The sequence below is a fragment of the Eucalyptus grandis genome, chromosome 5 (assembly GCF_016545825.1).
Source record: "Eucalyptus grandis isolate ANBG69807.140 chromosome 5, ASM1654582v1, whole genome shotgun sequence".
Taxonomy (NCBI): Eukaryota; Viridiplantae; Streptophyta; class Magnoliopsida; order Myrtales; family Myrtaceae; genus Eucalyptus; species Eucalyptus grandis.
The window spans coordinates 29,792,790-29,813,276 of record NC_052616.1 but is presented as its reverse complement, the minus strand read 5'-3'; the positions used below and the strand labels follow the sequence as shown (position 1 = coordinate 29,813,276).

The 20,487-nt window shown below is 39.5% G+C and overlaps 1 protein-coding gene across 3 annotated transcripts; it reads left to right on the top strand.

Moving 5' to 3' along the window:
- Window positions 1-6,122: 6,122 nt before the first annotated feature.
- Window positions 6,123-20,367, top strand: LOC104446791 (disease resistance protein RPV1-like). 3 transcript variants are annotated; one of them, XR_005550942.1, is made up of 4 exons: window positions 6,123-6,550; window positions 16,084-16,498; window positions 16,876-18,006; window positions 19,052-19,170. XR_005550942.1 is itself a non-coding variant. In XM_039312169.1 (2 exons), the coding sequence occupies exons 1-2, from the start codon at window positions 17,230-17,232 to the stop codon at window positions 20,311-20,313; spliced, it is 1,656 nt and encodes a 551-aa protein (XP_039168103.1). In that variant the 5' UTR covers window positions 17,195-17,229; the 3' UTR covers window positions 20,314-20,367. The 3 variants fall into 3 exon arrangements, 2 of the variants coding, with proteins under 2 accessions (XP_039168103.1, XP_039168104.1); XM_039312169.1 differs by lacking the exons at window positions 6,123-6,550; window positions 16,084-16,498; window positions 19,052-19,170 and adding an exon at window positions 19,435-20,367 and having other exon boundaries at window positions 17,195-18,006; XM_039312170.1 differs by lacking the exons at window positions 6,123-6,550; window positions 16,084-16,498 and having other exon boundaries at window positions 17,195-18,006.
- The last annotated feature ends 120 nt before the right edge of the window (window positions 20,368-20,487 follow it).

The window sequence follows — 20,487 nt, the reverse complement described above, 5'->3', positions numbered from 1 at the left end:
AGGGTCGGGGTTGAGGCCAGTTTTTCAAAAAGGAACCCAGAGTGTGAACAGATTCGTGCCTATACTTCCTTTTTTTTTTTTTTTTGGTCGATAAAGCATTTACCATTACTAATTTGTTGCTGAACTCGAACTAAGTTCGAGATCATTACATAATAAAACCGAAAGTGGATAGGGGGATATAAAACCCAATTCTGAGGAAGGTGGTTGTCTCGACTTCCTTGAACGGTCATGCTTGGTACCCAAAGCTGGGTGTAGTTTTACGGGGAATTGGCAGAATTGGAATCAGAAAGGATACTGCCAAGAGCAATATGGTCATGGACAGGGAAGTTACATACTCACTAATTGCAGCTGACTATCCAAGCGCATCTATAAGTTCGCCTCCATGGGTCAATTATCTAAGGGAATGGCATCCTGAGATTGCTTTGTTAGTGCAGAGGAGGTAAAGAAGGTGCAGCAAGTATTGCTAGGAAAGCTTAAATCGGCATTTGATAGTTTGGTGAAGAGTCTGTCAAGTGAGTTGTTGGGGCAGGAAGGGCCTACATGTCCTCAAGAGCACCTGGAGTGGTGAAAAAGTTTGAGGATTAACCCAACTATAGCTCACATAGTAGGGATAAAGGCAGACACAGAAGTTGTTCTTATCCAGTTTATATCTGTGGTGTACTTAAGTGATTCTTCAATTTTGTTCATAGATTGTAAGCAATTTTACCACTTGGGAATCAATAATATCCAAAGTTTCCAACACTATAGAAATACATTATACATACATTTAAATCATATCAGTTCCCCAAATAACTTGAATTCACTATTAACAACAGTCAATAGTTTCTAATGAGCAAACTGCTCTGATCAACCAACAAAAAGATATGTTTGGAAAACAAAAACAAAGGAAAACTCCCCTTAACTAATTCAACACTAGTCAACGACATTTTAATGAAAAGCTCAAATCTAATTATCACATGAAAAATGGTCGGCATCTTTCAACATCATAGAGCCAATTTAACTGCATTTCTGGTGAGAGAGCGCCAGGAAGAAGCCTGACAAAGGGCCAGCAATAATAGATGTGAAAGGGATGATTCAACGAGTGCTAAAGATCGCCCAGAAGAGAAAAACTAATGCTTAAGTTCTTGCTTCATAATCTCAGGCAATGTGTGAGCCACTCTAATTATCCCAATCAAGATCATTCTCGTTTGTTATACTATGTTAGAAGGCCCATTTGTTGTGTGAGCTTATTCATATGCTAGCTTTGTCCCATCCATTCTCCACTGGCTGCTCAACGTTACCTGTTGAGTTACCTTATGTTAAAGTCGATTCAATCTTCTCAAGGACTGGGCTTCGTATGAGAAGGTCGTCCCAACGGGAAGAATTCTCCAGCAAAAAAGCATCAATGTCAAGATATTGATGCATTGAATGAATCCAGATCCATGAAACCACCGATTCCCAAATAAGTTCTCGCTTTGTCCTCACCAGCAGTATCTGGAACTCTATCTTGCATCATATCTGACAATGAAGAGAGCTCAGGCAAAGTCACATCTTCCTCACCAATTAAGGCAATGTGGCAAACTCCTCTTCCACTAGGCGGACTCACGGCTAAAAGCTCACTTGGAGTCACTCTTGGGACCCGAATTTTCGTCGATCATGTAGGCGTCCGTCTTTTTGCAAAAATATAAAAATAAATAAATAAATAATTAGACAAAAAATTAAAAATAATGAAAATAATGAAATACATCGGATGAGCCTATGTCCCCTAGCCCATTTTCCTTAGCGAAATTTTGGGCTTGCAAGAGCCCATGCGACCAGCGTTACTCTTCTCATTACCCGGATTATTATTTCCTTTGGGGCCCAAGTTTTTTGTGTTGTTTTCTTTGAGCCCAGGAATTGAGCCCGTGAGCAAAGTGAAAAAAAAAAAAAACAGAGGCCTGGTCCCTTTGTTATTCCCTCTCCTAAGCAACTCCTCATGACTGTGAACGCGAAGCAGTGACGGCAACAAAAGGACACGGGCGAGTGGATGGCGAGCGAAGCACCGTCTCTGATACAAGGAAAGCACGGGTGAGTGACATGAGCAGAGCCCAGTTCTGCCCTCATTCAATGGCACAGCAGTTGATAATAAAGCTCGATCGACAAGCTCCTCTCCCGGAGCTCCTACTCCTTGCGCCCTCTCCAGCTATGGCGGAGGCTTGCCTCCGGAGATTGGTGACCTCACTGAACTCGTTAGGCTCGATGCTGTTAACTGCGGATTGCCCAGTGAAATACCGCCTGAGATTGTCAAGTTGCAGAATCTCGACACTCGGTTTCTGCAAGTGAATACGTTTGACTCCGGAGTTGGGCTACTTGAAGAGCCTCAAGTTTCTGGATTCGTCTAACAAAATGTTATCAGGAGAGATTCCCGAGTCCTTCTCCCAGCTGAAGAACCCAACCCTTTTGCATCTCCTCGGGAACAAGCTTAATGGTGAGATTCCTGAATTCATTGCTGATTTGCCTTGAGTTATAGCACGGGTCATTTGCTTCTCTTAAATCCACTGCACGCCCTGTGTCTGACAAAATGTTTAAACCAAGTTGTGCCCATTTTCGTCCCATTTTCAGTTGCTTCGAAGAATATGTAGTAATAGGGCTCGTTTAATGGTGATCTTTCGGTAACCTCAACACGCTTTTTTCACCATTGCTCAATATGCTTTTTGTTCTTTTCGAGTCTTGTTCGGTGCTTCTATGGTGCTTGCTTGGTGACTGCGGGCAAAGTGCTAGCGAGAATAGATGATGGTCGATGATGCCCTGGTGGTCCGGCAAAGTGCTGATGGTAGATGATAGTGAAATTTCATTGAATGTTTGAGTGGCAGTCCATGAGTGACGCCTTCTTTTGTTGATTTTAAGTCCTAATGTTGAGGGTGGATGAGTTCACGTTTTGGGTTGGGCAGAAATAGCTTCGGGCAGGGAGGGTGCTGTTCCGGCGGGAGACGGGCGGAGGAGAAGGGAGAATAAATAAAGAAATAAATAATAAGCCGAAAAGGAAAAAAAAAAAGAAAAAGAAATACAAATAGAAAATGGGCTGGGTTTTTAGGGACCGGCCTCTTTTTTAGTCCAACCCTGACCCATAGGGTCTGTGTCGGTTTGGTCTGGCCGGGTCTCTAGAAAGTTAAACCCAAAATTAGAAAAGCCTTTAGGCTTTACAATAAGGTACTTTGTTTTGATATATTTTTTTTTAGGACAATATGAAGATGCTTGCGCGTTTTCATTATGATTATATTTGGTTGTGCACCTCAATATCTTGAATGTTATTTTCTTTGTTTTAAAATGGTTAGGACGAAACCCAGAATTTTTCAATAGGTTGCTTCGGCGTAAGCTAGCATTTGATTGAATTGGGTACCGAAAGGTCATTACTCTTAGGACTAATGTAATCAAATCCACAAGTCTATAATTTATGGTTGCATAAATAATAAGATATGCTTGTATCATTCTCGATTTCTAGCCAACCAAATAAGGCTGATGGCAACTCCTTATGTAATAATTTAGGTAGGATTAATTGTTTAAAATTTGAACGCTCGATGTAGCGCGAGGAGGAATGGGAGAACTCAAGTTAATGAAAGACCATTGGCTTGAAGTTGGCAATACCCCTAAACCTAATTCCCATTCCCTAGTCGAAGGCCTCGGGTTGCGACAATCACCCTTTGAACAAGGTAGCATCCAATCCCACAATCTACCTTTAGCATAACATTTGATGCGTTTGGAAAAGTTTTTAGGGAAAGTCTTTGGGGAAATGCAAATGCCGTTGAGTTAAAGGTGTTTTTCAAAATATAAATTGTGTTTGGTAAATTGTATTATAAAAGTCCATTGTGAGGTATCTTTAAATAAAATGATGTTTGGAAAAATTATATTTGCAAAAGTCTTTTGTTATTAGAAAAAGAAAAAAAAGGAGAGTTGGCTAGCCAAGAACAAGTAGTCGCCGGCGAGGAGCAAGCGATCCGGCGAAGGGCGGGTGGTCCGATGCAGGCCATCCGGCAAAGGTAGGTGGTCCAGCAAGGGTCGCGCGACCCTCCGGCGAGCATCACAACCCTCCAGCGAGCATCGTGATGATCAAATCTGGTTGCTGCAACCCTTGCCAGAAGGTTGGCCAGATTTGGTCACCGCGTGACCCTCTGGCAAAGGTCCCGACAACCACATCTGGTTACAAATAGATCTGCACTTAGATGGGTCACACGGCCTCGGTGACCTCCATGTAGAGGTTGCTGCCAACGATTGCCTACCCTTCATCAGTGAGCACTCACGGAGAAGAAGAAGATAAATAGTCAAGACAAAATCGGAAAAACGAAAAACTAAAGAGAATAATTTGGGATTTTTTTTTTATTTACCCATTTAGGTCAGCATGCCAATAAGGCTAAAAGCCCAAGGCAACCCCAACCTGCCTTGAGCTTTTAGCCTTGTGAAGGCTGGCATTTCCCAAATGGGATTTGAAATTTTTTTACCAAACATCCCTAAATTGGCCCAAGGAGCTTTGGGTGCCACTCCCAAATGCACCCCTTAGATGCCTCATTTATCGGAGGGTAATATCTAAAGGGTAATATCTAACAATCTATCCATCTAAATCATTAGTATCAACATTCCTAGACACATCTTCCTACTTAAGTCTTCACCATTTGTTGCCTATGGTTATTTGTATGTTGTTCTCATTCTAATGTTGGACAAAGTGTGCCAACGATCCGGGGCTCGAATAGCCTGTGTCGGGAATGACATCATTTCTTTGCTACCAGCTCCATCCCTTGAAGGCATTAGGCTGTCGGTTGTAATTGTTTCTCAGTAGCCTATCATTGTTGCCTGAACTTTACAAGCTCCTGCATAAGCAAATTCTTGTCTCTTTTGAACCTATCAGCCTCTTCCTCACATTTTCCAATCTCCACACAAGCACCGACTGGTTTACTATTTGATTGTTGTGTCAGCTAATGACTATGTCCATGAGTAGGTTTTTCACCGATTTATACTCCTATCTAGCTCTTGTACCTATCAAGACTCCGCTAGGAAATTACGTCAGAATCAAGCCCTAAGACGCAATCTGAGTTGCGCCACGCTGAGAACAGCCACCTGCCATTGTAATTGTTGAAGCCACTCGGACCTTGACTACCATTTGTTGATCATCACTATTGCCATTGGAGGGCATATCGATGCTGCTGGGGTTTCAATCACTGTTGAAATCCAAGCCCTAGGACTCGGTTTTTGGGGCCCCCAATGTTGTCACGTCCTTCAACTGCATGCCACTAGTCCTCAGCCAAGCCCAAGCCATTGTCATCGGTCATTGTCAAGCTCGTGTGATTAATGAAGAAATGGATGCATTTGGGAAAGAGAAGCGTTATTTAGAAGTGTGTAAATCTAAAACTACCACTTCTTGAAATGTTGGAGTCATGGAGCGTCGTTGTTTGATATGAACAAACCATTCTAATTCTTGAGGAAATGCCAATTAAAGAATAAATTTCATTAGAGAAATGATAAAGTGCAAATTACCGACTTCTTCATCATCGTCATCATTTTCTTTGGTTCGGATGTACATTTTTAAAGTACAACAAATTGCCAAATTGGCTTGTTTCCTCAATGTTGCATTGTCGATGAAAAAGACTATCAATATCTTCCTCAATTTTTCTCATAGTTTCAAGTTTCACCTTAAGATAATCAACTGTTGACATCCGAATTTTTATCGATGTTTTAAATATCCATTTATTTTGTAAAAAAAAAAAAGCTAAAAAACTTATAAAAAGGTCAAAAGCAAGAAATATATATGTATAAATAAAAAATAGCAGTAGTAGTAGTAGTAGTAATAATAATAATAATACATGAGAGTGGTTAAAAAAATGATGAAGAAAAATGAGAAAAGTCGAGTGGGCTGGCGTAGCCCGGCCCATTCTTTTATTTCCTTTTCAGCTCACTCTTTTATTTCTCTTCCAGCCCATTCTTTCGTCTTTCTTTTGGCCCATCGGAAATTATATAAAGAGAGGCCCAGCCATCATTCCTTTTCTCTCCTCTACGCACGCCACCGCACGACGGAGGGGGCGACACGGCGCCGGCGGGGATCGTGAGCCAACCACCCCACGTTCGAAGATCTTTTTGCAACCGGAGGGCCTCAAGCATCCCTCGCGAAAATATATGTGGATGTCAATCCACTACTTCTAGATATGAGGTCCTAGCGCACAAGAAGGAACAGTGTAAAGCAACCTCAATTATTGCCAGCCGCTTTGGAGGAATTCCGTTCACTTGTTGAAGTTGTCGCCGTTCCTAATCCTTCCGGTGCCGGGCCCAAAAAAAAAAAAAGGCAAACAAATCCGAGAAATAATGCGAAAGAGCATTGCAATTCTCCTGCCTCTGGCGCTTTGCTGATTCCTGTTGAGAAATCCAGCTCAGATCCAGAAAGGGCTGCACGTCTCGTTGCGATCCAACCCGGTGAAAATTTTGAGCTGCTGAAGGAGAATGAAGAAAAAGAGGGACTCACCAGACGCAGCGACCATGTCTGCTTGTGTCCATGATGGCAATTCATCATCAAGGGCTGAATACGAAGTATTTTTGAGTTTTAGAGGTCTTGATGATATTGCTAGTATGAGTACCTAGAGGGGGGTGAATAGGTGCATAAACAATTTATTGAAATACGGAAGCGATTCTTAGCATATGATAGAAAGTAAATTCTCTCTTAATTAACAAAATGAAATACGATCGAGGTAGAGAGAATGAGGAAGAGAAAATTGAACACGGGATTTATAGTGGTTCAGCTTATTCCAAGCCTACGTCCACTCTTCCGCACCTGACCCACCGGCTGGATTTCACTATGATCAAAAAGAAGTTACAGCACAGCTTTGCCTTGATTCCAAAGTGTAGATGTTCTACCACACCTCCTCAAGGTCTCTCATAAATATAGACTCTCTTTTGTATACAAGTATTCGCTCAAAAGATTTGTCTAAACAAAAAGAAGCTTGGACTTTGGAATTCTTCTATCGCGCACACCTTGAACAACTAAGACAGTCTTCCTTATATACTCCTTTATGCCATCATACCCGTTGGCACTTACCAAAGGAATTCCTCCAATCTACCTGTTGGTCGGAATCAATTAGGAAGATTGTTCAAGCTATTAAAGGAACGTGTTGATAGCCCATCAATCTTGTTCGCCCATACAATCAGGATCTCGGTTTCCATAAGCAGAACCTTCCAATAATACTTAGGCAATCACCGGATCTTCAATTATCGAGTCAATCTTCGATCAATCAAAGGACTCCGTTAAGTCTTCTCCAGCCACGAGATCTTCTCCGGTTGATAAGGTCAAATCCTTAACGAAACATACAGTTACGGGATAACCTTTCTTCAATGGATTAGAGACTATCAATGAGGATAGACTTTTAGTCTTGAGTCCGGCTGTCCTGGGAGGTCTTCGGACTTTAAATAGCGAGTGCAAGCCTTCGAGACTAGGCGATAGAATCGTTTTGTCAACTTCAAAACACTTCAAGAAGATTTCTCCAACAATCTCCCCCTTTTGATGGTGACAAAACTTTCCTGCAGATTTGGATATCTTTGACTGCAAAACATTCCTCAAACACATATGCATATCTTATAGAGATAAATGGCTAATGAGAATAACACTAGAATCTGCAACCACAGAAAATAGGTTAGTCCAGGTATATGATTTAAGCCATTCATAAGATATCAATATTGGTTAATAAGCGATCAAAGTCCAAGTCTAGTTCGGTTCTCATCCAGGACACAAAACAAAGTCAAACAGGTTCAAACCACAAACCACAAAACAATCCAACAAACAAAAAGTTTAATGAATGAAAAGTTTTGATCAAATCTTGCATCTCTCCCCCTTTTTGTCATCATTAAAAGGATGAGATGAAGTTAAGATTGCTTGGGAACGCGGACAAGCTGGAAATCTTCCATAGGCGAACGATGCCTTCCGGCCTCTTAAAGTCTTCCTTTAGTTGTGCAATCTCCTCACTCTTGGCATTGGACTGATTCGAATAGAGAGGGCTTGCATTTTATCATTCAAAAGAACAGGAAGAAGCTTGACCTTCATTCTTCAAGCTTTGAACTTCGCATCCCAAGGCATAAATTTGACTCGCATCTCAAGAGAATATCCATGATTCTACGAAAATCTGCTCCATTATCAGTCGAGTACTTGCTTCGGCTCGATCGATGGAGTAAATGCGAGACGATGGTAGATCAGCATAATCTTGCGGGTTTGGCGATGAAACTTCATGACCTTCTTCTTGAAAGCGAGATGCAAAAACATCCTGCAGGTCCTTTGGTGAGCGATTGACTCCTTCACTTGCATCGGGACATGAAGACTTCACTCCTTTCTTGATCTCCCTGTTTTCATGCCTACGGGTGGAGAAGAGTGTTCCTCATGTTCTCCTTCTTCTCTTCTTTCTTCTTGGTCTTTCCTCCTCTGTTTCTTTTTCAGCTTCTAATTCTTCTGCTTCCTTCTCCTCTGCTTCTTTTGTCATTTGTTCAGAATCTTCTTTGTGGAATAGGACGACTTAAATTCTTCAAGGCCAATGCGAGAGATGGTGATGTCTTCCTCATCATCTTCATCCTCAACGAGGAGAGCTCTTCTTTTCTTGGATGGAGCAACCATGGGCTCCTTCCCTTTTCTTTAGCTGCGAGAAGATATTTGATGAGATTTTGCGGGAGTCTTCTCCTTGAATTTCTCCAACTCCTTGCTCGGTTCCTTCAAACGCATTTTGGTCACCATTTTCAGACCTACCACCATATGATCGCATGGTCGAACACAAAAGATTTGTGGAGGCTGAATATTCGAGATAATCGAATAACTTCGTAACAAGGCTTGGATAAGGGAGTTGACCTCTGTCCTTCATCATTGCTCTATACATGTGAAACATCACGGTGTGAGGAGAGAAAACCTTTTCCAAAAAGAATGGCATACATCGGCTTGGCCTCCGAACTTGAAACATCTGTCTTGGAAGTTGATTTGGTCGGAGGCAATTAATCACAATCTTGTGAAGCAAGATGTTGAATGCACCCATCCTTAAGTAGTTGATCTTTTCATCTGTTCTCCTGTCCTTCACTAGTTCAAGTGTGGCCCGAGCAATGGAAACTTTGATTGATTGATATCTTCCTCTTTCGACTTCTAACACATGCGGTATATTCATATCCACAACATAGTCTTGGTCTTTTACGCTGAAAGAGAATCTATTTGCATCCAAAAAGCTTAGATTTGAATAGAAATATGCAGTTAATTCAGCATATGCCTACGTAGTATCGAAGCGAGAACTTTTCAAGTTGAAGATAATGAACTTTTCCCTCAAGTTCACATTCTTTGCATCCAGAAAATCAAAATCCACACTTCTAGGGTTTATTACCCCACGTTTCAGCAATTTCGAGTACATATCATTTTGCTCCTTTGATCTGAACAAATCTCCCATTTTTCCTTGATTTTCAACCGCAACACCCATTTTCGGTTGAAATTGTATATAATTTATCATCATCATTTCCATCTACAGGATTATTTGCCCCCACGAGGATCACTTGGGATATTTGCAAGGGTCTCCTCAGCCACCCCTTTTCGAGCAATTCCCAAACTTTCCATTTTTTCAGAAAGATATATTCGTTCCCATGTCCTTTGTCTTTAAGAAAATCATCAATGTATTTCAAAGGAGTACGAATTCCTTTTAGGGCACGATATAACTGGTAAATATAAGCGGGCTTTTGAACTCTTACGAGTCTGCATCCTCGATGATTTCTTTCATTGTTGATGATCAACTCCTTGAGGACTAGATGGAGGAGAATGACGCTGTTGAGAATGTTGTGGGCTCGCTTGCTGTTGGAGTCACTTCATCTTGAAGATCGAAGTGCGTAGGCCCCCTCACTCATCCGCCGTGGTCCCCCGCTTGCGATTCTTGAGGACTTCCTTGAAGATGACATCTTTCTCAGTTTTGGAAGATTCCTTCTTGCTTGACTTTCCCAGGAAAGATGACAACTTTTTGAGGATTAAACGAAGAAGACAAACGGGAATGGAGGATCGATGCTTTCTAGGGTTTTTTGAGAGAAAAGTGAAGAGGAATCGACGGTGCACGATCGGTTAAAAGAAGGGTAAACGAACCATCACAAAGGAAATAAAAATATGCCTTTTCAAAATAACTGTATTTTTCGCAAAAATAGCTATTTCAAAAATAACTTCCCTTTTGAAAATGAAGCGATGCAATATTTACGTCAATTAAATATAACAACAATTTAACACGGTCGATGATCGTACATTTTCAAGATGAGATTCAAGGGAGAAAGACTTACGGTCGACGGACGTACCAAGGCTTGTCTTTCGAGATAAAGTCTTGTAAGTGCGAGTCCGAAAGTCTTTAGACTTTGATATCCTCATACCTCGGAATGTTGAGTCCGGACCGAATAGACTCAAATTGATTTTTCTCCAAAGGCTTTGTGAATATATCCGAGTTGATTCTTTGAGTCAACAAATTGAATTGAAACATCTCCATTTTGAACATGATCTCTAATAAAGTGATGTCGAATCTCTATATGCTTTGCTCTTGAGTGGAGAATTGGATTTTGGTGAGGTTGATAGCGGGTGTTGTCGCAATTAATCTCTGTGCATGAGTCTTCAATTTCAAAGTCTCTTAGCTGTTGTTTTATCCATAGAATTTGCGAACAGCAGCTTCCTAGGGCTACATACTCGCTTACGTTGTTGAAAGAGACACGGTGCTTTGTTTCCTTGAAAACCAAGACACTGTCCCGCTTCCAAGCAAGCGGCAAGTTCCGAAGTGCTCTTTCTATCAACTCGCAACCGGCGGATCTGCGTCCGAATACCCAGGAAGATTAAAGTCTCCCTTCTTAGGATACCAAAGACCGATGCTTGATGATGAAGCCACGTATTTAATGATGCGTTTCGCAGACTTGAGATGGGATTCTCTAGGATACGATTGAAACCTAGCACGAGATGCAAACACTCAACAAAATGTCGGGTCTAGAAGCGGTAAGATAAAGAAGTGAACCAATAATGCTCTGTATAGCTTTTGATCAACTTTCTTCCCTTCTTCATCTTTGTCTATCTTCAAAGAACTTGACATCGGTATGTCGGTCTTTTGCACTTCTCAGTCCAAATCTTTTGACAAGATCATTAATATATTTTTCTTGATAAATAAAAGTTCATTCCTTCAATTGTTTTATTTGAAGACCAAGAAAGAATGTTAATTCTCCCATCATACTCATTTCAAATTCATCTGCATAGACTTAGAAAATTTCTTGCACATATTTTCATTTGAAGATCCGAAAATAATGTCATCCACATATATTTGAACAAGTAGGAAACTTTTGATTTCCTTTTTGATAAATAAAGTCGTATCTACTTTACCTTTGACAAAACCATTTTGTATTAAAAACTTACTTAATCTGTTGTACCAAGCTCGAGGTGCTTGCTTTAAACCATACAAAGCCTTTTTTCGAAGACTAAGTCGGCTTCTTTGGGTCTTCAAACCCTGGTGGTTGTTCACATAAACTTCCTCATGGATAAATCCATTTAGGAATGCGCTTTTGACGTCCATTTGGAATAACCTGAAATTCTTATAACAAGCAAACGCAAGTAATAGTCGAATAGCTTCTAACCTTGCTCGGAGCGTAAGTCTCATCATAGTCTATTCCTTCTTCTTGCGTATATCCCTTGGCCACGAGTCTTGCTTTGTTTCGTACGACTTTTCCTTTCTCATTCATCTTGTTTCTAAACACCCATTTAGCTCAATAACGGTTTTACCTTTTGGTTTGGATGTCAATTCCCGGACATCATTAATGCTTGCTGTATCGAGCTCTTCTTGCATAGCTTCAATCCAGCTTTCATCGGACAAAGCTTCTTCTATGCTTTTTGGTTCAATTTGAGAAACAAGAGCTACGGCACTAGACTCTTCTTGCCTTTTGGATGCAGTGCGAATTCCTTCATTAATTTCGCCGATTATAAGATCTTTGGGATGACTGGACTTATGCTTCCGGTTACTTGTTGATTTGTCTGTTTGATGATCTCTCTCTTTGTTTGAATCTTCACGAACATCCCGATCTGGTTTTCAGTCTCGAGATGCTTCTTGAGTTGTAAGCTTTGGAAGGTGCGGAGCGGAGTTCGGACTCTTTTTGATGAGTCGACTTGATTCATCTTGTGTTGAGTCTTGAAATTTGACATTCATTGACTCATCCATAGACTGGCTCTTCTTGTTATAGACTCTGAAGGCTTTGCTTGATGTAGAATATCCAAGGAAGATACATTCATCTGATCTTTCTTCAAACTTACCAACTCGATCTTTTGCATTTTTCAATATAAAACATTTGCAACCAAATACATGAAAGTATGAAACAATAGGCTTCTTATCTTTGAACAATTCATAAGGTGTTTTCTCTAGAATAGGTCTTAAGAAGACTCTATTGATGATATAACAAGTTGTTGAAACTTGACTTGAGCCCAAAATCGTGAAGAAATCTTGCTTTCTATTAAAAGAGTTCTAGCCATTTCTGAAGAGATCTGTTCTTTCTTTCCACAACTCCATTTCTTGAGGAGTATATGGAGAGGAGAACACATGATTAAAGCAGATTCATCACAAAATTTTGTAAAATCTTGATTTTCAAATTCACCTCCATGATCTGTTCTTATACAAGAGATAACACATCCTATTTCATTTTGAACCTTTTTAGTAAACTTTTCAAAATACGAGAAGGTTTCGGACTTACTTGCAATGAAATATACCCAAGTAAACGGGAGTAATCGTCCACAATTACTAGGCAATATTTCTTACCTCCAATACTCGTGTTGGTTGGTCCGAAGAGATCCATATGCAGCAACTGTAGTACATGATTAGTAGAGACATGATTTATTGGCTTAAATGAATTTCTTACCTGTTTTCCCAGAATACATGGAGTATATGGATCAGTCTTTTGATAAGGTAACTGGGTAGTCCTCGAACAAGCTGTTTTGATGAGATTTTGGCTAATTGCTTCATGTTGACATGACCAAGCTTTCGTGCCATAAGCTTGCTTCGTCTTGAATTGAGATAAAACATTGCGATTCATTTGGTTTCACATCCGGAAGATAGATGTTTCCATGTCTACGACCCATGAAAGGGCGAGTAGAGTCTTTCTTGATTCAGAACATATTCCTTCTTGAAAGAAGATCTTGAAACCCGGTATCACACAGTTGACTAATCTTTGAGAAGATTGTAATTGAGTCCTTCCACTAAGGAAACATTACTTATTGTGAGATTTCCAATTTTCACAGTTCCAAATCCCACAATACTTCCTTTCTGTTTCCTCCAAATGAAACTTTTCCACCATTTACTTGAGCAAGCTTTATGAAGCATTTTGAGTCTCTGTCATGTGTCTTGAGCATCCATTGTCAAGATACCACTTTACATTTTTCTTGACGGTGACCTGCATTTAAAAAGAGTCTCAAGCTTTCTTTGGTACCCAAACTTTCTTGGGTCCTTTGGTGTTAGTAACATAAGCGAGTATTAGCCCATATTTTCTTAACAGGTTTCCAAACCATAGGACACTCTTTTCAAAGTGATCCGGACTATTGCATTTGAACATTTTAGAGCATTTCTACCTACAGATTTAACAAAAACTTTCTTGAAGTGATTTTTGTAAACCTCACTCGAGAGTCTTTTCTTAATTCTTTCTTTTACTTTAGGAAAATCAATCAAGGGAATTGTTTCTTCTGTCATACCTAGACCGGACTTATTGAAGTAAGGTCTTTGTGCTGAAAGAATTTTCTCAAGTTTTCAGACCCTATTGAAAATTTCTTTGATATATTTGATAAGTCTGTTTTTAAAAAAAGCATTTTCTTTTAAAAGATTGTCTTCATTTTCTTTAAGATTGGAAGCAGAGACAAGTCTAGACTTTTCACTCTTTCGCTAAAACATTTTCCTTTTGTTTTAGAGCTGAGTTTTCTTTTTTCAGTTCGGAAATTCTTTTGAGAGAAGTCTTAAGACTAAAGCATAGTTCATCAATATATTTAGAAACTTTGACAGGAATTTTAAAATTACTTGCCTCAAATTCACTTTGTCCGAGTCGATTGAGTGCGAGTGCGAGTCGATTATGCCATCGACATAGATTGGCATATTCATTATCACTTTCTTCACACTCCGTGTCACTCCAGGTTTCGGCTTTGAGAGCTTTTGAAATTTTCAGCTTTTCTCTCTTCTTCTTCGAAGAGGACGGTTGGAGTCCGATGTGTCCCTTTTTCTTACATTCAAAGCGGACTACGTCTTTATTTGGTTCCTCATCATCAACAGACTTAGTCTGCTGTCTTTGAAAGCTTTGTTTCTTTGTGTTGAACCTTCTTCCTTTTCTATTCAGTTTCTGAATTTTCTTATCATGAGAGCAAGCTCCTCATCGTCCATATCATCTTGAGAGAATGTATCATCGGAATCATCATTTGATTTTAACGCAATGGATTTCTTACCTTTTGGATCTTCATCTTCATTGATCATTTCCACTTCATAAGGCGAAGAGTTCCAATTAGCTCGTCGACGAGATAGTGGCATAATTCTGCGTCTCTCTTATCGAAGTCTTTATGTGATTCTAATCCCTGGAGAGTCCACGCAGTAGCTTGTTTACCTTCATGGGATCAGAAGTTGGTTGACCTTGATTTTCAAGACCATTCACAATATTTGTAAAACGACTAAACATGTCAGATATAGATTCTCCTAGTTTCATTCGAAGGCTTCGTATTGACCAAGAAGAATGTTGATTCTTGTTTCCTTCACTCGTCTGTTCCTTCATAGGTGATATGCAATCTGTCCCAAACTTCTTTTTTGTACCACAAGAAGATATTATATTATATTCAGTTGGTGATAAAGCACAATATAAGGAGTAAATTGCTTTTGCATCGAGTGTTTGTCTCTTGATTATTTCTTCTGAGACATTCCGCTGGTTTCATCGGTTTCTTTTCCTCTTTCGGGGCGATGCGGTGGTAGGAGTAATTTCTTTTTCTACAACGTCCCATTCCAGAGGATCCTTTGATCGTAGGAAAGCTTTCATCTTGTTCTTCCAGATGTTGTAATCCTTTCCATCAAAGTAGGGTGGTCAGTATTGCTTTGCTCTTCCATCAGCCCTGGTGCTAGCATACTAGCCATGGATCTTTTACTACAGTAAAACACTTCAAATAAAGTAAGTACTCGGGCTCGATACTAATTGATATTGCTAGTATGAGTACTTAGGGGGATGAATAGGTGCATAAACAATTTATTGAAATACGGAAGCGATTCTTAGCATATGATAGAAAGTAAATTCTCTCTTAATTAACAAAATGAAATACGATCGAGGTAGAGAGAATGAGGAAGAGAAAATTGAACACGGGATTTATAGTGGTTCGGCTTATTCCAAGCCTACGTCCCTCTTCCACACCGATGCCCACCGGCTGGATTTCACTATGATCAAAAGAGAAGTTACAGCACAGCTTTGCCTTGATTCCAAAGTGTAGATGTTCTACCACACCTCCTCAAGGTCTCTCATAAATATAGACTCTCTTTTGTATACAAGTATTCACTCAAAGGATTTGTCTAAACAAAAAGAAGCTTCAGACTTTGGAATTCTTCTATCGCGCACACCTTGAACAACTAAGACAGTCTTCCTTATATACTCCTTTATGCCATCATACCCGTTGGCACTTAGCAAAGGAATTCCTCCAATCTACCCGTTGGTCAGAATCAATTAGGAAGATTGTTCAAGCTATTAAAGGAACGTGTTGATAGCCCATCAATCATGTTCGCCCATACAATCGGGATCTCGGTTTCCATAAGCAAGAACCTTCCAATAATACTTAGGCAATCACCGGATCTTCAATTATCGAGTCAATCTTCGATCAATCAAAGGACTCCGTTAAGTCTTCTCCAGCCACGAGATCTTCTCCAGTTGATAAGGTCAAATCCTTAACGAAACATACAGTTCCGGATAACCTTTCTTCAATAGATTAGAGACTGTCAATGAGGATAGACTTTTAGTCTTGAGTCTGGCTGTCCGGAGGTCTTCAGACTTTAAATAGCAGAGTTTGCAAGCCTTCAGACTAGACTGATAGAATCGTTTTGTCAACTTCAAAACACTTCAAGAAGATTTCTCCAACATCTGATACCCGCTTCAATATCACCGATTGGCTCTATCAGTCCTTAGCCAATGCTGGGATTCACGTTTTCAGAGACAATGAAGGGATCCGAAGGGGCAAAAAGATTAAAGGTGAGCTTCTGCATGTCATTGAATCCTCCAAAATATACTTGCCCGTCTTCTCTAGGACCTACGCATCTAGTAAGTGGTGTCTTCGCGAGCTCACACACATGCTGGAGTGTTCAATCAAAGCGAATGAAAAAGTGATCCTACCCATTTTTTATGACGTAAATTCCGAGGATGTAAAGCTCAAAACTGAATTGTACCGTGGAGATCTAAAGGAGCATGAGAAGAAGGGCCGCTGCAATGAGGTTCAGCGGTGGAAGAAAGCTTTGAAAGCGGTTGCAGGAATCGCGAGATGGGAAATGAGGGACAAATGGTAAGAGTATGATTTTGGAAACTGCTTTTGGTTCATTTATTTTCCTGAGCGGTAAAAAGTGAGATTATAATAAGGAATAGAAATTTCTCCCATTTTTTTCTGTTGTAATTAATCCCACCAATCACAGTCAATTGGCTTATCCATTTTCTTTCTTTTTTCCCTGGTAATTATCTTCTGCTCCCAAGTCACTCATCCAAATAGAGTATAGATCTAATTTTTCATTAGGCAAGATTTCCTTTCACTAAAGAAAGTGAGCTTCCATTTAGTAAAACCTCACCCAGTCAAAAATCCAATTAGTTTTGTGTCTACAATATTCCTCAACTTCAGAGTTCGTTTGTCATATGTTTCACGCTAAGACTCTTATGTCTATATGGCAGCCAGGGTGAAATCATCAACAATATTGTTTATGAGGTTTTGACCAAGCTGATGAGTAGAAAGAGAAAATTGCCCGATCATTTAGTCGGGATTCATGATCATGTTGAAGCTATCATTGACAAGTTAAACGAAGGTTCTCGTGATGTTTGCTACTTGGTCATCCATGGAATGGGCGGCATTGGTAAAACAACTCTAGCAAAAGCTGTCTTTAATCAAATCTCCAATCGATTTGCAGTCTGTAGCTTCCTTTCGGACATTCGTGAATCTGCAAAACACCAAAGAATTGTTGACTTACAAAAACATTATTATTAGAAATTCTTCAATCCCAATTTCATGAAACTCTCAGTTCTGTTGACATGGGGATTGAAATGATTAGAAAAACACTTTGTGATAAGAAAGTTCTCCTTATTCTTGATGATGTGGATAATAGGGATCAACTCTCTAAGCTAGCTGGGAAGAGTGATTGGTTTGGTTCAGGAAGCAGAATAATCATTACAACAAGGGACATCAACTTTTTGCCAATCAAAGAGAAGGACAAAGGGAGTAGTTTCCAAGCACATTCTCAAGAGTTTCAATACTATAAAATGAAAGAAATGGATTTTTTCTATGCTCTTCGGCTTTTTAGTAAACATGCCTTCGAGATGGATTTACCACCACATGACTTCGATGATATCTCAAGGAAAATTACTACCACAACAGGTGGACTTCCTTTAGCTATTGCGGTTATTGGTTCCTCACTTCAAGGCAAGAGCAAAACGTCTTGGAAAGTCACTTTGCAGAAGTTAAAGTCGGTGCCCAACCGGGAAGTCTTCAATAAATTAAAATTCAGTTATGACATGTTAGAGCCTGAGCAACAAGAGATCTTTCTTGATATTTCATGTTTCTTCATTGGAAAAGATATACTCCACCCGAGCTATATGTGGAAAGCTTCCAACTATTTTCCGGAGATGGAACTACTTGTCCTTACTCGTAAGTCTTTGATAAAGATTACAAAAGATCTTAAATTTTGGATGCATGATCAACTTAGAGATCTTGGAAGAGAAATCGTTAGGTGTGAAGACATCAATTTTCCAGAGAATTGTAGCAGGTTGTGGGAGCCTGAGTTTGCCCTCGAAGTGGTTCAGAGGAAAAAGGTAAGCTATTGTCACCTTACTATTTTCTTTAGGAAAAACTCAACCATGCATTTTCCAAAGGTTGTGGAGTTAGTTCTTGCTGGTACATTTTTTTATTTAACTTTTACTTTGGCAAAGAAAAAAAAAAGGTTTATAAGAATTGATGATGGTAATTCCGTTATCTATCATATCTAAAAGGTTACAACATGAAAGTTAATAGTAGCAAACACTTCAGGATTGCATTTAAATACTAGTTTGTTCAACCAATTCATATTGCAACTCCCCAGGCTATCAAGGCTATTTAAGGCTGATTTTATTCCTTTTTGCTAAGTTGGAAATCGTTAGCAACATTACTCGTAATGAGACCCCTTACCTGAAATTTGGTAATAGATTTTGTAATAGTATGTAATCTTTTGTGTATAGCTCGGTAGAGCTTTCAAACAATATACGAGAGACTTTTATGAGGTTGGTTGAATATCTTTACTATTATGAAAGCGGATCCCTTTTTTGCATGCTCTTTTATTATGTAGAATCAGCAGCGAGTCCTAAAACAAGACTTTCTAGCTCTTGTCTTCATCCTGTAATAAACCTCACAGGAAACCTAATAAGGGAAACTCTTGAGTATATCAAGCTTCCACACACCCTAGGCCAAGCAAATTTCGGGGCATAGAGTCGGAATGGGGTTATAAACTCAAGAGACTTTTTTTAATTTGGTCTGGCAACTTTTTCTAAATTGCAAAACCATTGCAGAACTTTTTGTTGCAAAAAGGTTAATTATGGGGCAGTATTTTTCTATCAAACGGTTTTGCTCGGTGATATTAAAGTTTTTTGCAATCATTTTGCAACAGAGCTTAAATTGATAGATTGAAAATATTATTTTGCTTTATACAACATAAGCAATTCATTTCAATTGTATGAACTTCTTACTTATTCTTTTCTCAATTTAGATTTGTATGAACCAATAATGTGTGTTTATTACTTTGAACATAATCAAGCTCCTCAAACTTGTACAGCACCTTGTTTGTCATCCAGTTCAAATGTTCACTTATGCTTTTCCTATTACTAGGGGACACAGAAAGTAGTAGCACTCAAGCTAACAAGACTCTCCAAAAGCAAACTTTCACAAGTGAACAATTTTCAAAGCTGCCCAATCTAAGATTCTTGGAATTAGAGGGCGGAGACTTTCTTTGGGGACTTCCAGAATCTTCTCTCAAAGTTAACATGGTTAACTTGGGTTGGTTGCCCTTTGGATTTAAGTGCAACGAATTTGTGCTGGAGAAATTAGTCGTGCTCTTGCTTAGCCGTAGTGATATTGCGAAGATTGGGCCGGATGGAAGTCATGCCTGGTACAAACATCATATCATGCAGTTTACTTGTTTTATCACATTTGTCTTGCTATTCAAACTTATCATTTCTTGAATTGGCTAATTCTTGATTTGGTTTTTTTAGGTGAGTGAGAACTTGAAAGTTATAGAGATCTATTTTGGTACAAGCATGAAAAGGATTCCCGACTTCTCGAAATGCTCAAATTTGAGGAGATTGACTATTCAATCATGTGCAAGCTTGCTAGTAAATGATGGCTCTCTCTCTCAACTAGAGCACCTAAAGTACTTAAAAATATGCTCTTGGAATATCGTGACCCTTTATAGCCCGATAGAGGCAAATCGTTGTGATGACCTTTTTCCAAAACCTTCTATATTTGGTAGTCTAAAATCCCTATCAATGCTAATAATAAAAGGGATGTCCATTCATGAACTTCCACATTCCATTGGAGAGATGACAAGTTTGAATGAATTGTCTTTGACTAATTCTAATTTGCCTAAACTTCCAAATTCCGTAGGAGGTCTTAGAATGTTGAGGACGATGACACTTACAGACAGTTGGATAGCGAAGCTACCGAAGACAATAGGAGGATTAGAGTCTTTGCTTGAGCTAGATTTGACCAGAACAAGAATTAGAAAATTACCTGCGTCTATTGGGAATCTTAAAAAGTTGAGGAAGATGAGCATGCTTCAGGCTCCTATAAAGAAGCTACCGAAGGAAATAGGAGGGCTAGAATCTTTGCTAGTGCTAGATTTGAACTACACAAAGATTACAAAGTTACCTACTTCTATTGGAAAGCTCAAACAATTGGAGATTTTAGGTGTAATTGGTACTGCGATTAGAGAGCTACCAAATGCCATATGGATGCTAAAGAATCTTAAAGTTTTGAATGCTGGATCTTGTGAAAATATGGAGGAGAAATTCCAAGTGAAATTCAGGGTCTATCTTTTCTTAGGGGGCTACAGCTATCAAAGAGCAAGATTAGGAGATTGCCCACAACTATGAATAAGCTTTCTCATCTCCAACAACTTTGTTTGGATCAATGTTATGAACTTGAACAGTTGCTTCCTGTGAGTTTGAAGGAGTTAAAATTCTCACCTCTTTTATTGTGGACAGCCCTCGACCTCTCATACCTATCTAACTTAGTCGATCTTCATATAAAGTACGACACTCCTTGGT